This window comes from Scyliorhinus torazame, chromosome 12, assembly GCF_047496885.1.
Source record: "Scyliorhinus torazame isolate Kashiwa2021f chromosome 12, sScyTor2.1, whole genome shotgun sequence".
Lineage (NCBI taxonomy): Eukaryota > Metazoa > Chordata > Chondrichthyes > Carcharhiniformes > Scyliorhinidae > Scyliorhinus > Scyliorhinus torazame.
Window position 1 is genome coordinate 219,007,980 of NC_092718.1, and position 18,032 is coordinate 219,026,011.

General features: G+C 55.0%; 1 protein-coding gene across 1 annotated transcript in view; it reads right to left on the reverse strand.

Moving 5' to 3' along the window:
- Nucleotides 1–10,672: 10,672 nt before the first annotated feature.
- The window catches only part of rskrb (ribosomal protein S6 kinase related b), a 34,035-nt gene continuing 26,675 nt past the window's right edge, over nt 10,673–18,032 (reverse strand). The window contains exon 12 of the mRNA XM_072469964.1: nt 10,673–17,060. Within this exon, the coding sequence (XP_072326065.1) occupies nt 16,836–17,060 (225 nt within the window). The 3' untranslated portion in view covers nt 10,673–16,835. The remainder of the gene's footprint in view (nt 17,061–18,032) is intronic.

Consider the following 18,032-nt stretch of genomic DNA (forward strand, 5'->3'; position numbering starts at 1 on the left):
CACAGTACTGACCCTCTGACAGTGCGGCACTCCCTCAGTACTGACCCTCTGACAGTGCAGTGCTCCCTCAGTACTGACCCTCTGACTGCAACACTCCCTCAGTACTGACCCTCTGACAGTGTGGCACTCCCTCAGTACTGACCTTCTGACAGTGCGGCACTCCCTCAGCACTGACCCTCTGACAGTGCAGCACTCCCTCAGTACTGACCCTCTGACAGTGCGGTACTCCTTCAGCACTGACCCTCTGACAGTGCAGCACTCCCTCAGCACTGACCCTCTGACAGTGCGGCACCCCTCAGTACTGACCCTCTGACAGTGCGGCACTCCCTCAGTACTGACCCTCTGACAGTGCAGCATTCCCACAGTACTGACCCTCTGACAGTGCGGCACTCCCTCAGTACTGACCCTCTGACAGTGCAGTGCTCCCTCAGTACTGACCCTCTGACTGCAACACTCCCTCAGTACTGACCCTCTGACAGTGCGGCACTCCCTCAGTACTGACCCTCTGACAGTGCGGCACTCCCTCAGTACTGACCCACTGACAGTGCGGCACTCCCGCAGTACTGACCCTCTGACAGTGCAGCAATCCCTCAGTACTGACCCTCTGACAGTGCGGCACTCCCTCAGCACTGACCCTCTGACAGTGCGGCACTCCCTCAGTACTGACCCTCTGACAGTGCGGCACTCCCTCAGTACAGACCCTCTGACAGTGCGGCACTCCCTCAGTACTGACGCTCTGACAGTGCGGCACTCCCTCAGTACTGACCCTCTGACTGTGCAGCACTCCCTCAGTACTAACCCTCTGACAGTGCAGCTCTCCCTCAGTACTGAACCTCTGACAATGCAGCGCTCCCTCAGTACTGACCCTCTGACAGTGCGGCACTTCCTCAGTACTGACCCTCTGACAGTGCAGCACTCCCTCAGTACTGACCCTCTGACAGTGCAGCACTCCCTCAGTACTGACCCTCCGACAGTGCGGCACTCCCTCAGCACTGACCCTCTGGCAGTGCAGCACTTCCTCAGTACTGACCCTCTGACAGTGCGGCACTCCCTCAGTACTGACCCTCTGACAATGCAGCACTCCCTCAGTACTGACCCTCTGACAGTGCAGCACTCCCTCAGGACTGACCCTCTGACAGTGCGACACTCCCTCAGTACTGACCCTCTGACAATGCGGCACTCCCTTAGTACTGACCCTCTGACAGTGCAGCTCTCCCTCAGTACTGACCCTCTGACAATGCAGCACTCCCTCAGTACTGACCCTCTGACAGTGCGGCACTCCCTCAGTACTGACCCTCTGACAGTGCAGCACTAACTCAGTACTGACCCTCTGACAGTGCAGCACTCCCTCAGCACTGACCCTCTGGCAGTGCAGCACTTCCTCAGTACTGACCCTCTGACAGTGCGGCACTCCCTCAGCACTGACCCTCTGACAGTGCAGCACTCCCTCAGTACTGACCCTCTGACAGTGCAGCACTCCCTCAGTGCTGACACTCTGACAGTGCAGCACTCCCTCAGTAATGACCCTCTGATAGTGCGGCGCTCCCTCAGTACTGACCCTCTGACAGTGCAGCACTCCCTCAGTACTGACCCTCTGACATTGCGGCACTCCCTCAGTACTCACCCTCTGACAGTACAGCACTCCCTCAGTACTGACCCTCTGACAGTGCAGCGCTCGCTCAGTACTGACCCACTGACAGTGCAGCACTCCCTCAGTACTGACCCTCTGACAGTGCAGCGCTCCCTCAGTACTGACCCACTGACAGTGCAGCACTCCCTCAGTACTGACCCTCTGACAGTGCGGCACTCCCTCAGTACTGACCCTCTGACAGTGCAGCACTCCCACAGTACTGACCCTCTGACTGTGCAGCACACCCTCAGTACTGACCCTCTGACAGTGCGGCACTCCCTCAGTACTGACCCTCTGACAGTGCGGCACTCCCTCAGTACTGACCCTCTGACAATGCAGCACTCCCTCAGTACTGACCCTCTGACAGTGCAGCACTCCCTCAGGACTGACCCTCTGACAGTGCGACACTCCCTCAGTACTGACCCTCTGACAATGCGGCACTCCCTTAGTACTGACCCTCTGACAGTGCAGCTCTCCCTCAGTACTGACCCTCTGACAATGCAGCACTCCCTCAGTACTGACCCTCTGACAGTGCGGCACTCCCTCAGTACTGACCCTCTGACAGTGCAGCACTAACTCAGTACTGACCCTCTGACAGTGCAGCACTCCCTCAGCACTGACCCTCTGGCAGTGCAGCACTTCCTCAGTACTGACCCTCTGACAGTGCGGCACTCCCTCAGCACTGACCCTCTGACAGTGCAGCACTCCCTCAGTACTGACCCTCTGACAGTGCAGCACTCCCTCAGTGCTGACACTCTGACAGTGCAGCGCTCGCTCAGTACTGACCCACTGACAGTGCAGCACTCCCTCAGTACTGACCCTCTGACAGTGCAGCGCTCCCTCAGTACTGACCCACTGACAGTGCAGCACTCCCTCAGTACTGACCCTCTGACAGTGCGGCACTCCCTCAGTACTGACCCTCTGACAGTGCAGCACTCCCACAGTACTGACCCTCTGACTGTGCAGCACACCCTCAGTACTGACCCTCTGACAGTGCGGCACTCCCTCAGTACTGACCCTCTGACAGTGCGGCACTCCCTCAGTACTGACCCTCTGACAGTGCGGCACTCCCTCAGTACTGACGCTCTGACAGTGCGGCACTCCCTCAGTACTGACCCTCTGACTGTGCAGCACTCCCTCAGTACTAACCCTCTGACAGTGCAGCTCTCCCTCAGTACTGAACCTCTGACAATGCAGCGCTCCCTCAGTACTGACCCTCTGACAGTGCGGCACTCCCTCAGTACTGACCCTCTGACAGTGCAGCACTCCCTCAGTACTGACCCTCTGACAGTACGGCACTCCCTCAGTACTGACCCTCTGACAGTGCAGCGCTCCCTCAGTACTGACCCACTGACAGTGCAGCACTCCCTCAGTACTGACACTCTGACAGTGCAGCGCTCCCTCAGTACTGACCCACTGACAGTGCAGCACTCCCTCAGTACTCACCCTTTGACAGTGCGGCACTCCCTCAGTACTGACCCTCTGACAGTGCAGCACTCCCTCAGGACTGACCCTCTGACTGTGCGACACTCCCTCAGTACTGACCCTCTGACAGTGCGGCACTCCCTCAGGACTGACCCTCTGACTGCGACACTCCCTCAGTACTGACCCTCTGACAGTGCAGCGCTCCCTCAGTACTGACCCACTGACAGTGCAGCACTCCCTCAGTACTGACACTCTGACAGTGCAGCGCTCCCTCAGTACTGACCCACTGACAGTGCAGCACTCCCTCAGTACTCACCCTTTGACAGTGCGGCACTCCCTCAGTACTGACCCTCTGACAGTGCAGCACTCCCTCAGGACTGACCCTCTGACAGTGCGACACTCCCTCAGTACTGACCCTCTGACAGTGCGGCACTCCCTCAGGACTGACCCTCTGACAGTGCGACACTCCCTCAGTACTGACCCTCTGACAATGCGGCACTCCCTCAATACTGACCCTCTGACAGTGCGGCACTCCCTCAGTACTGACCCTCTGACAGTGCAGCACTCCCTCAGTACTGACCTTCTGACAGTGCGGCACTCCCTCAGTACTGACCCTCTGACAGTGCAGCGCTCCCTCAGTACTGACCCACTGACAGTGCAGCACTCCCTCAGTACTGACCCTCTGACTGTGCAGTACTCCCTCAGTACTAACCCTCTGACAGTGCAGCTCTCCCTCAGTACTGACCCACTGACAGTGCAGCACTCCCTCAGTACTGACCCTCTGACTGTGCAGTACTCCCTCAGTACTGACCCTCTGACAGTGCAGCTCTCCGTCAGTACTGACCCTCTGACAGTGCAGAACTCCCTCAGTACTGACCCTCTGACAGTGCAGCACTCCCTCAATGCTGACACTCTTGACAGTGCAGCACTCCCTCAGTACTGACCCTCTGACAGTGCGGCACTCCCTCAGGACTGACCCTCTGACAGTGCGACACTCCCTCAGTACTGACCCTCTGACAATGCGGCACTCCCTCAGTACTGACCCTCTGACAGTGCGGCACTCCCTCAGTACTGACCCTCTGACAGTGCAGCACTCCCTCAGTACTGACCTTCTGACAGTGCGGCACTCCCTCAGTACTGACCCTCTGACAGTGCAGCGCTCCCTCAGTACTGACCCACTGACAGTGCAGCACTCCCTCAGTACTGACCCTCTGACTGTGCAGTACTCCCTCAGTACTAACCCTCTGACAGTGCAGCTCTCCGTCAGTACTGACCCTCTGACAGTGCAGAACTCCCTCAGTACTGACCCTCTGACAGTGCAGCACTCCCTCAATGCTGACACTCTTGACAGTGCAGCACTCCCTCAGTACTGACCCTCTGACAGTGCGGCACTCCCTCAGTACTGACCCCCTGACTGTGCAGCGCTCCCTCAGTACTGACCCTCTGACAGTGCAGCTCTCCCTCAGTACTGACCCTCTGACAGTGCAGGTGTGTGGAGTGGTGTGTGTTTATTTTCATTCATTTACGGGATCTCAGTCACTGGTGAGACCAGCATTCATTGCCCATCCCTAATTGCCCTTGAGAAGGTGGTGGTGAGCTGCCTTCTTAAATCGTTGCAATCCATGTGGTGTAGATACACTCACCGTGCTGTTGGAGATGGTGTTCCCAGATTTTGACCCAACAACAGTGCAGATATGTGGGTGTGTGTGTTTGGGGGGCGAGGGGGGGGGGTTGCTGTAAGGGCCCTTCCTGTTGATTAACTTAGATTCTGTTTCTTTAGTTTTGTTTTTCTTGTTTTTGGTCCATTGGATCGTTAATCGAGACAAACCTTTCAGTCGAGCAGAGGAAGTAAGGAACTCAAAAGTGTAAAACTAATGCACTGTGTGATAAAGTTTTGTATTTTGCGCAGAAGAACCCAGACTTTACGGCACCCATGAGATTGGAGGGGTTTGTTTTGTTACCTGTGGTCGGAAACATGCGCGACTCAATCCTTGGTTAATGATGAGGTCTTCGGAATCTTGCTGAAGACTCGAACTCATCCAGTAGTAACAAAAGGGTTTATTGAATAACTATAACAATAATTGCATGAGTTCTTTACTTTAACTTTGATACTAGTGATGAGGTTAACAAGATCTAACTACGGTGACTAAACGTAACTCCACGAGCCATCTGAACTAGTCTGCTATTGCCCTGGTCACAGTGCACCCAAGCGAGAGAGAGAGACTCAATGTTGTTGCCTTTTATACCCCTGTTGGTCCGGCCCTCTAGTGATCATGTGGTGCTACTGATTACACATTAACCCCTTGTGTACATGCACATATAGAGATCACTACAGGGTTTGTTTCGGTTGGTTGGCTGGTGGCTAATGGATTGGCCAGGGGCCGTATTCTGCCCAGAAACCGACAGCGATTGGTTCCTGTCGGGTGGGGATTTTTGAAGAGTACCCGGGAGAATCCACTGGACCCTCGAGGTGGAAGCAGCCCTCTCTCCTTCTCTCTCTCTCTCTCTCTGGCTGCCTGCTATTCCTGTGAGCCGACAGTGAAAACCATTACAAACTGAAAGACAAGACATCCAGCTGAAAGCTGAGACTGAGGGAGAAACTAACTGGAACATGTTCACCTGAACCCAGGGCCGCGATTTAACCAAAAGGGAACAAGGTTCCAAAGTGAGTGCTTTAGCTGCATGTTTCCCGGCCCTCGCAGAGCCCAGAAACACAACGCTATTAAACATCACTCCGGTTAAGATCGGGGTAGCACTGGGACTGCGGCGCTGAGGTCCCAGGTTCAATCCCGGCCCTGGGTCACTGTCCGTGTGGAGTTTGCACATTCTCCCCATGTCTGCGTGGGTTTCACCCCCACAGCCCAAAGATGTGCAGGGTAGGTGGATTGGCCGCGCTAAATTGCCCCTTAATTGGAAAAATAATGCCAGCTTGGTACCTTGGCAGTGTTCCTGCCAGCTGGCAGAGCCCTGGGCACCTTAGCAATGCCAAGGTGCCACCCGGCCCAATGGCCATGAATCTGATCATAATCTTTATTCGTGTCACAAGTAGGCTTACATTAACACTGCAATGAAGTTACTGTGAAAAGCCCCTAGTCGCCACGCTCGGGCACCTGTTCGGGTTCATGGAGGGAGAATTCAGAATGTCCAATTCACCCAACAGCACGTCTTTCAGGACCTGTGGGAGGAATCCAGAGCACCCGGAGGAAACCCACGCAGACACGGGGAGAACGTGCAGACTCCGCACAGACAGTGACCCAAGCCGGGAATCGAACCTGGAACCGTGACGCAACAATGCTAACCACTGTGCTACCGCGCTGCCATGAGGGCCGCCGATCCTCTGGGAGATCTCCACGAGTGCCATTCTGTCTCGACCAGGTTTGTGGAGTCCAGTCTGAACGCCGCTCAGCCACGTTCTGCGAGGCGAAGGAGGTAGATCCCACACCTCGGCTGCCTGAGGAATCTGCACATTAAAGTGAGACTAGCTGTCTCGCTCTAATATGTTGCTTTGCTAAAAAGTGATCCCGCCCACAATGGTCGGGATTTACATCATAATGTTTCGTGAGCGCTTTAGATCTCGCGAGGCGTTGCATCCCGGGTGGATCCCGGGAACGGGGTCTCCTGGCTTCATCAGCCAAGCTCTGCCGCAGTCAGCTGCTTTTCAGGCGCAGCATGGCATTCGATCGCCCACCCAAAGACTTTTATCCTTTTCATCGTTATTTTACACCCCCCCTTTCCCCTCTGTGTTTGTTTGTCTGAGTGTGTGTGTATATAGAAAGTGGGGCAAGTTGAAAAGTAGGGTGGGGTTAGAGATTAAATAGAAGTTAACCAGTTGTATTATTGTCTAATTATAATAACTGTTAATAATAAAAATTTAATTGTTTAAATTTACAAACCTGATGACTGCCATTATTGGGCAGCCGAAGACCTCGGGTATTTTAAAACAAAAGCTCATTTCAACTGTGTCGTGACTCCAAGTCCAGTTGCCTGCTCACTGGCCCAGGGTGCCATAACAGTGGGGCAGTGTGTGTGAGGGTGTGTATGTGTGAGGGTGTGTGAGGGGGTGTGTGCGCGCGAGGGGGTGTGTGCGCGCGAGGGGGTGTGCGCGCGAGGGGGTGTGTGCGCGCGAGGGGGTGTGTGCGCGCGAGGGGGTGTGCGCGCGAGGGGGTGTGTGTGCGCGAGGGGGTGTGTGAGCGCGAGGGGGTGTGTGAGCGCGAGGGGGTGTGTGAGCGCGCGAGGGGGTGTGTGAGCGCGCGAGGGGGTGTGTGAGCGCGCGAGGGGGTGTGTGTGCGAGGGTGGATGTGTGTGCGAGGGTGTGTGTGCGCGCGAGGGGGTGTGTGCGCGCGAGGGGGTGTGTGCGCACGCGAGGGTGTGTGTGTGTGCGCGAGGGTGTGTGTGCGCGAGTGGGTGTGTGTGTGCGAGGGTGTGTGTGTGCGCGAGGGGGTGTGTGCGCACGCGAGGGTGTGTGTGTGTGCGCGAGGGTGTGTGTGTGTGCGAGGGTGGATGTGTGTGCACGCGAGGGTGTGTGTGTGTGCGCGAGGGTGTGTGTGTGTGCGAGGGGGTGTGTGCGCGCGCGAGGGGGGGTGCGTGAGGGGGTATGCGTGAGGGGGGTATGCGCACGAGGGGGGTGCGTGCGCAGAGGGGGTGGTGTGAGAGGGTGGGTGTGCGTGAGGGGGGTATGCGTGAGGGTGTGCGTGTGTTCGAGGGTGTGTGTGTGCGTGAGGGGGGGTTTGTGTGCGAGGGGGGCGTGCATGAGGGGGGTATGCGTGAGGGGGGGTGTGCGCACGAGGGGGGTGCGTGCGCAGGGGGGGTGGTGTGAGAGGGTGGGTGTGCAAGAGTGTGCTGGTGGCATGTAGGGAGTGGTCGCACTCAGCTTCTGCCCGTGATGAGTTACAGTTCCCGTACTTTGGAAATGCCCAGAAAGTCTAGGCTGAAGAAGCCAGCGAGTAAAGAATCGTCGACCGATTCTTCGGAAACCTCTCCAGGCTCGTCGGTCCAGAAAATGGCGGGTCGGCACGGCGGCGCAGTGGTTAGCACTGCGGCCTCACGGCGCTGAGGTCCCAGGTTCGATCCCGGTTCTGGGTGACTGTCTGTGTGGAGTTTGCACATTCTCCCTGTATCTGCGTGGGTTTCACCCCCACAGCCCAAAGATGTGCAGGCTAGGTGGATTGGCCACGCTAAATGGCCCCTTAATCGGGGAACAAAAAGGAATTGGCAAATTTTCAAAACTAGAAAATGGCGGAGGGCACTGCCGTGATTCAGGTCACTCATTGACGATCGAGTTGCTGACAGGCATCTTGGTGGCGGAATTTAAGAAACAGCGGCAGGCTGTCTCCGAGGACGTTGACAATTCAACAGAGGCGGCCCGAGCTCCAATTCGATCGACGCTGGCGATGACAGGTGAAAGGGCAAAGGCGCATGGCGCGGTGTTACAGGGTGTAGAGGCGGCTCTCTCGAAGCAGAGCGATCGGATCGTCTCTTTGAAGGCTGAAATGGCAATGCTGGCCGAGGTGGATGATTTGGAGAATCAATCCGGGCCGGGGGGGGGGGGCAGAACATTAGCATCGTGGGGCTGCCGGAGGGAATGGAAGGCCCAAATCCGACTGAGTACATGTCGAAAATGTTTGGGAGGGTGATGGGGGATTGTCACCCCCCCCCCCCCCCCCCCGAGCTGGATCGGGCCCACCGGTCACTGGCAGTAGCCCCGTACGAGCGAGCCACCGCGGGCAGACATCGCCAGGTTCCACAGCTACCTGGAGGAGGAACGAGTCCCGGGATGGGCAAAGGATCATCGGGACTACAAATGGGAGGGCCACGCCATCGTGTTCTAGCAGGTGTGGGCGCGGAGCTGGCTAAAGGATGGCGGCATTAAGGCCAAGGGTACATTATATAAAAGTGGAGTGCGGATTGGCGTGCTGTACCCTGCACAAGTGACTTCTAACTGTAGACTATTATGATGATTTTAGGTGTGTGTGTCTGTGAGGGTGGGTGTGTGTGTCTGAGGATGTGTGTGTGTGTGTAAGGGTGTGTGTGTGTGAAGGTGTGTGTGAGGGTGGGAGTATGTGTGTGTGGGTGTATTGCTGTGAGGGCGGGAGTTTGTGTGTGGGTGGGAGTGGGTGTGTGAGGGTGTGCGTGTGTATGTGTGTGAGGGTGTATGTGTGTGAGGGTGTGTGTGTGTGCGTGAGGGTGTGTGTGTGTCTGAGGGTGTGTGTGTGTATGTGGGTGAGTATGTGTGTGGGTGTATGTGTGTGAGGGTGTATGTGTGTGAGGGTGGGAGTATGTGAGGGTGTGTGTGTGTGTGTGGGAGTATGTGTGTGTGGGTGTATGTGTGTGAGGGTGGGAGTATGTGTGTGTGTGTGAGGGTGGGAGTATGTGTGTGGGTGTGTGTATGTGTGTGTGGGTGTATGTGTGTCTGTGCGAGGGTATGTGTGTGTGTGTCTGAGGGTGTGTGTGAGTATGTGTGTGTGTGTGAGGGTGGGAGTATGTGTGTGTGTGTGTGTGTGTGTGTGAGGGTGTGCGGGTGTATGTGTGTGAGGGTGTATGTGTGTGAGGGTGTGCGTGTGTGTGAGGGTGTGTGTGAGGGTGTATGTGTGTGAGGGTGGGAGTATGTGTGTGTGTGTGTGTCTGTGTGAGTGTCTGAGGGTGTGTGTGTGAGGGTATGTGTGTGCCTGTGTGAGGGTGTGTGTGTGTGTGTGTGAGAGGGTGTGTGTGTGTGTGCGTGTCTGAGGGTGTGTGTGTGCCTGAGGGTGAGGGTGTGTGTGTGAGGGTGTGCGTGTCTGAGGGTGTGTGTGTGAGGGTGTGTGTGTGTGAGGGTGTGTGTGTGTGTCTGTGTGTGAGGGTGTGCGTGTCTGAGGGTGTGTGAGGGTGTGTGTGTGTGAGGGTGTGTGTGTGTGTGAGGGTGTGTGTGAGGGTGTGTGTGTGTGTCTGGGTGTGTGTGTGTGAGGGTGTGCGTGTCTGAGTGTGTGTGTGAGGGTGTGTGTGTGAGGGTGTGTGTGTCTGAGTGTGTGTGTGAGGGTGTGTGTGTGAGGGTGTGTGTGTGAGGGTGTGTGTGTGTGTGAGGGTGTGTGTGAGGGTGTGTGTGAGGGTGTGTGTGGGTGTGTGTGAGGGTGTGTGTGAGGGTGTGTGTGGGTATGTGTGAGGGTGTGTGTGGGTATGTGTGAGGGTGTGTGTGAGGGTGTGTTGACAGGTCAGGGAAAGTGAAGAAATTCCAATCACACGCAATGAATTATGCTGAGCTATAGTCGCTGTAACAGCCCATCACAGACAGTGTCGACGCAGTGGAGATCTTACCGGTACTAACAAGACCAATAGGATCTTGGAGGGATTTTATTTGAATTTATTCTCGGGATGCAAGGCCAGCATTTATTCCCCACGCTATCCCCCCTCCTCGAGAGGGTGAACCACCAACGCTGGGCTTGAAACACAGGGTCTTCATGGTCTCTACAGAGGGTAATTATGAACCAATCATGTTGCAGTGGGTCTGGAGTCACGTGGGCCCACACCCAGGTAAGGACGGAGAATTTCCTACCCTGAAGGACATCAGGAAACCATTTGGGACAAATCCGACATTTCATCGTCAATACCAGGAGCTGGTCCCAGACACAATCAGACCACAAATACTTCCAGAAGCTACTTTATTTAGTGGGACTTCCAATCCCACTCGAACACAAATTTCAAGTTCTAAACTGATGTAAAACACAATATATAGTCAAAAGAGAACATTTCATAACATAAAATTAGTCGGCTAGGGAGCAACTCAATGAGGCTGCACTGAATTGTCAGCTCCTTAAAATTAGAATCATTGTTGTACATCAGTACCATACCCCAGTGTTACACAGTGACAGACCCGTCCCCACCAGTACTGTACCCCAGTGTAATACAGTGACAGACCCGTCCCCACCAGTACTGTACCCCAGTGTAATACAGTGACAGACCCGTCCCCACCAGTACTGTACCCCAGTGTTACACAGTGACAGACCCGTCCCCACCAGTACTGTACCCCAGTGTTACACAGTGACAGACCCGTCCCCACCAGTACTGTACCCCAGTGTTATGCAGTGACAGACCCGTCCCCACCAGTACTATACCCCAGTGTTATACAGTGACAGACCCGTCCCCACCAGTACTGTACCCCAGTGTTATACAGTGACAGACCCGACCCTACCAGTACTGTACCCCAGTGTTATACAGCGACAGACCCGACCCTACCAGTACTGTACCCCAGTGTTATACAGTGACAGACCCGACCCTACCAGTACTGTACCCCAGTGTTATACAGTGACAGACCCGTCCCCACCAGAACTGTACCCCAGTGTTATACAGTGACAGACCCGTCCCCACCAGTACTGTACCCCAGTGTTATACAGTGACAGACCCGTCCCCACCAGTACTGTACCCCAGTGTTATACAGTGACAGACCCATCCCCACCAGTACTGTACCCCAGTGTTATTCAGTGGCAGACCCGTCCCCACCAGTACTGTACCCCAGTGTTATACAGCGACAGACCCATCCCCACCAGTACTGTACCCCAGTGTTATACAGCGACAGACCCATCCCCACCAGTACTGTACCCCAGTGTTATACAGTGACAGACCCATCCCCACCAGTACTGTACCCCAGTCTTATACAGCGACAGACCCGTCCCCACCAGTACTGTACCCCAGTGTTATACAGTGACAGACCCGTCCCCACCAGTACTGTACCCCAGTGTTATACAGTGACAGACCCGTCCCCACCAGTACTGTACCCCAGTGTTATACAGCGACAGACCCGTCCCCACCAGTACTGTACCACAGTGTTATGCAGCGACAGACCCGTCCCCACCAGTACTGTACCCCAGTGTTATACAGTGACAGACCCGTCCCCACCAGTACTGTACCCCAGTGTTATACAGTGACAGACCCGTCCCCACCAGTACTGTACCCCAGTGTTATACAGTGACAGGCCTGTCCCCACCAGTACTGTACCCCAGTGTTATACAGGGACAGACCCGTCCCCACCAGTACTGTACCCCAGTGTTATACAGTGGCAGACCCGTCCCCACCAGTACTGTACCCCAGTGTTATACAGTGACAGACCCGTCCCCACCAGTACTGTACCCCAGTGTTATACAGTGACAGACCCGTCCCCACCAGTACTGTACCCCAGTGTTATACAGTGACAGACCCGTCCCCACCAGTACTGTACCCCAGTGTTATACAGCGACAGACCCGTCCCCACCAGTACTGTACCACAGTGTTATGCAGCGACAGACCCGTCCCCACCAGTACTGTACCCCAGTGTTATACAGTGACAGACCCGTCCCCACCAGTACTGTACCCCAGTGTTATACAGTGACAGACCCGTCCCCACCAGTACTGTACCCCAGTGTTATACAGTGACAGACCCGTCCCCACCAGTACTGTACCCCAGTGTTACACAGTGACAGAACCGTCCCCACCAGTACCATACCCCAGTGTTATACAGTGACAGAACCGTCCCCACCAGTACTGTACCCCAGTGTTACACAGTGACAGAACCATACCCACCAGTACTGTACCCCAGTGTTACACAGTGACAGAACCGTCCCCACCAGTACTGTACCCCAGTGTTATACAGTGACAGACCCGTCTCCACCAGTACTGTACCCCAGTGTTATACAGTGACAGACCCGTCTCCACCAGTACTGTACCCCAGTGTTATACAGCGACAGACCCGTCTCCACCATTACCATACCCCAGTGTTACACAGTGACAGAACCGTCCCCACCAGTACTGTACCCCAGTTTTATACAGTGACAGACCCGTCTCCACCAGTACTGTACCCCAGTGTTATACAGTGACAAACCCGTCTCCACCAGTACTGTACCCCAGTGTTACACAGTGACAGAACCGTCCCCACCAGTACTGTACCCCAGTGTTATACAGTGACAGACCCGTCTCCACCAGTACTGTACCGCAGTGTTATACAGTGACTGACCCGTCCCCACCAGTACTGTACCCCAGTGTTATACAGTGACAGACCCGTCTCCACCAGTACTGTATCCCAGTGTTATACAGTGACAGACCCGTCTCCACCAGTACTGTACCCCAGTGTTATACAGTGACAGACCCGTCCCCACCAGTACTGTACCCCAGTGTTATACAGTGACAGACCCGTCCCCACCAGTACTGTCCCCCAGCGTTATACAGTGACAGACCCGTCTCCACCAGTACTGTACCCCAGTGTTACACAGTGACAGAACCGTCCCCACCAGTACCATACCCCAGTGTTACACAGTGACAGAACCGTCCCCACCAGTACTGTACCCCAGTGTTACACAGTGACAGAACCATACCCACCAGTACTGTACCCCAGTGTTACACAGTGACAGAACCGTCCCCACCAGTACTGTACCCCAGTGTTATACAGTGACAGACCCGTCTCCACCAGTACTGTACCCCAGTGTTATACAGTGACAGACCCGTCTCCACCAGTACTGTACCCCAGTGTTATACAGCGACAGACCCGTCTCCACCATTACCATACCCCAGTGTTACACAGTGACAGAACCGTCCCCACCAGTACTGTACCCCAGTTTTATACAGTGACAGACCCGTCTCCACCAGTACTGTACCCCAGTGTTATACAGTGACAGACCCGTCCCCACCAGTACTGTACCCCAGTGTTACACAGTGACAGAACCGTCCCCACCAGTACTGTACCCCAGTGTTATACAGTGACAGACCCGTCCCCACCAGTACTGTACCCCAGTGTTATACAGTGACAGACCCGTCCCCACCAGTACTGTACCCCAGTGTTATACAGTGACAGACCCGACCCTACCAGTACTGTACCCCAGTGTTATACAGCGACAGACCCGACCCTACCAGTACTGTACCCCAGTGTTATACAGTGACAGACCCGACCCTACCAGTACTGTACCCCAGTGTTATACAGTGACAGACCCGTCCCCACCAGTACTGTACCCCAGTGTTATACAGTGACAGACCCGTCCCCACCAGTACTGTACCCCAGTGTTATACAGTGACAGACCCGTCCCCACCAGTACTGTACCCCAGTGTTATACAGTGACAGACCCGACCCTACCAGTACTGTACCCCAGTGTTATACAGTGGCAGATCCGTCCCCACCAGTACTGTACCCCAGTGTTATACAGTGACAGACCCGTACCCACCAGTACTGTACCCCAGTGTTATACAGTGACACACCCGTCCCCACCAGTACTGTACCCCAGTGTTATACAGTGACAGACCCGTCCCCACCAGTACTGTACCTCAGTGTTATACAGCGACGGACCCATCCCCACCAGCCCAGTACCCCAGTGTTATACAGTGACAGACCCGTCCCCACCAGTACTGTGCCCCAGTGTTATACAGTGACAGACCCCCTCCCCACCAGTACTGTACTCCAGTGTTATACAGTGACAGACCCGTCCCCACCAGTACTGTACCCCAATGTTATACAGTGGCAGACCCGTCCCCACCAGTACTGTACCCCAGTGTTATACAGTGACAGACCCATCCCCACCAGTGCTGTGCCCCAGTTTTATAGTGACAGACCCGCCCCTACCAGTACTGTACCCCAGTGTCATACAGTGACAGACCCGTCCCCACCAGTACTGTACTCCAGTGTAATAGTGACAGATCCGTCCCCACCAGTATTGTACCCCAGTGTTATACAGTGAGACTCTCCCCACCAGTACTATACCCCAGTGTCGTACAGTGACAGACCCGTCTCCACCAGTACTGTACCCCAGTGTTATACAGTGACAGACCCGTCCTCTCCAGTACTGTACCCCAGTGTTATACAGTGACAGACCCATCCCCACCAGTGCTGTACCCCAGTGTTAGTGACAGACCCGTCCCCACCAGTACTGTACCCCTGTGTTATACAGTGACGGACCCGTCCCCACCAGTACTGTACCCCAGTGTTATACAGTGACAGACCCGCCCCCACCAGTACTGTATCCCAGTGTTATAGTGACAGACCCGCCCCTACCAGTACTGTACCCCAGTGTCATACAGTGACAGACCCGTCCCCACCAGTACTGTACTCCAGTGTTATAGTGACAGATCCGTCGCCACCAGTATTGTACCCCAGTGTTATACAGTGATACTCTCCCCACCAGTACTGCACCCCAGTGTCGTACAGTGACAGACCCGTCTCCACCAATAGTGCACCCCAGTGTTATTCAGTGACAGACCCACCCCCAGCAGTATTGTATCCCAGTGTTATACAGTGACAGACCCGTCCCCACCAGTACTGTACCCCAGTGTTAAGTGACAGACCCTTCCCCACCAGTACTGTACCCCAGTGTTATACAATGACAGACCCGCCCCCACCAGTACTGTATCCCAGTGTTATACAGTGACAGACCCTTCCCCACCAGTACTGTACCCCAGTGTTATAGTGACAGACAAGCCCCTACCAGTACTGTACCCCAGTGTTATACAGTGAGACCTGTCCCCACCAGTACTGTACCCCAGTGTTATACAGTGATAGACCCGTCCCCACCAATACTGTACCCCAGTGTTATATAGTGACAGGCCCGTCCCCACCAGTACTGTACCCCAGTGTTATATAGTGACAGACCCGTCCCCACCAGTACTGTACCCCAGTGTCATACAGTGAGACCAGTACTGTACCCCAGTGTTATACAGTGACAGACCCGTCCCCACCAGTACTGTACCCCAGTGTTATATAGTGACAGACCCGTCCCCACCAGTACTGTACCCCAGTGTTATACAGTGACAGACCCTTCCCCACTAGTACTGTGTCCCAGTGTTATACAGTGACAGACCGGTCCCCACCAGTGCTGTACCCCAGTGTCATACAATGCCAGACCCGTCCCCACCAGTGCTGTACCCCAGTGTTATACAGTGACAGATCCATCTCCACCAGGACTGTACCCCAGTGTTATACAGTGACAGACCCGTCCCCACCAGTACTGTACCCCAGTGTTATACAGTGACAGACCCGTCCCCACCAGTGCTGTACCCCAGTGTCATACAGTGACAGACCCGTCCCCACCAGTACTGTACCCCAGTGTTATACAGTGACAGACCCGTCCCCACCAGTACTGTACCCCAGTGTTATACAGTGACAGACCGGTCCCCACCAGTGCTGTACCCCAGTGTCATACAGTGACTGACCCGTCCCCACCAGTACTGTACCCCAGTGTTATACAGTGACAGATCCATCTCCACCAGTACTGTACCCCAGTGTTATTCAGTGACAGACCCGTCCCCACTAGTACTGTGTCCCAGTGTTATACAGTGACAGACCCGTCCCCACCAGTGCTGTACCCCAGTGTTATACAGTGACAGATCCATCTCCACCAGTACTGTACCCCAGTGTTATACAGTGACAGACCCATCCCCACCAGTACTGTGCCCCAGTGTTATACAGTGACAGACCCGTCCCCACCAGTACTGTACCCCAGTGTTATACAGTGACAGATCCATCTCCACCAGTACTGTACCCCAGTTTTGCACAGTGACAGACAGAATTCTCTTTTAAAAAAAAAAGAACCCTGAGGTTTTCGACTGGTTGCCAGGAGAATGAATCGGGAAAGAGAGAAAGAGCAGAGAGGACAGCAGGTAGAGCGAGAGGGAAGAGGAGAGGGAGCTGAGAGAGACATTGAGAGGGCACAAGCCTGGAGAGACAGGGACAGCATGATTGGAGGAGGAGACAAACAGTAAACCGGAGAGTGAGCAATCGAGGATATGCACATTAGAGGGAGTGAGAGAAAACGTGCGTGGGTATGAGAGCTGCACTGTGCAATCCAGAGGGACACGCACACTATCCTGCTAATGGAAGCTTTGATCCACAGGGCAGCTCCCAGTCGAAGCCTCGGAAGAGACTGGGGTTTGGTCTGATTTGAGACGACAGTTTCCCAGTGGAATGATTAATCTCCAGGGGCAGCTTCTGCAGCGAGTCTGGATCGAAGGACAAGCCCTGGAAGAAGCGGCGTGCCCTGAACACACCGAGACGGTGCAAGCGGAGCCCAGGGTCACTGCACAGGAGCTGAAAGAGAAGCGGAGAGAGTGAAACTGAGAACAGGCCACGCGTGTACCTTCTCTCCTCCTCGAGTCCCCGGCTCGCCGTGGCTCCTCATGAGCTGCCATGTGGGAGGCTTTTGAGCAATTCATCGCAGCCGAAATTCCTGTTGCTGGTTATCGTCGACATGGTCACCGGAAAACATCAAGAGGCAGCGACAGTGGCTGATTTCCCCTGTCCCCTCTCCTCTCACCAATCGGGGGGGGGGGCTGAGGATAATTGAGTAATTGAGGCACCTCCAACCGCTCCACCACCCCCTCTCTCAATTGGTGACTCGACACAAACTGGGGGAACCAGATTAAATCGAAATTCTGTGGCCTGGCAGTGCATCAGCGGAGTCAGGATCAGTTCATGTTTCGAGTCTCTGTGACGCTTCTTCAGGAGGATTTCGATTTGGCTCAAATCTCCCATGTTCCACTCCAGGTCCATGCAGAGTATCCAATTATTTTTTTTCCAATTAAGGGACAATTTAGCGTGGCCAATCCACCTACCCTGCACACCTTTGGGTTGTGGGGGTGAATGTGCAAACTCCACACCGACAGTGACCCAGAGCCGGGATCGAACGTGAGGTGGGCTTTTTAACCATTGTGTACAGTTACGATGTCCTGCAGAAGGCGAGGGTGGGGAGGGGGAATGGGCAGGTCACAGAAACATGTGTGCATCAGACGAAGAGAGACCTGGGGAGGAAAGGGGAGGTGACCGGCTGTGACCCCAGAACTGCATCAGGGCGTGAGGTAGTGCCTGCAGAAACAGAGTGGAGGAGGAAAAATAAAAAGGTGGAGGGCAGCACGGTGGCGCAGTGGTTAGCACTGCTGCCTCACGACGCTGTGGTCCCAGGTTCGATCCTGGCTCTGGGTCACTGTCCGTGTGGAGTTTGCACATTCTTCCCGTGTCTGCGTGGGTCTCACCCCCACAACCCAAAGATGTGCAGGCTAGGTG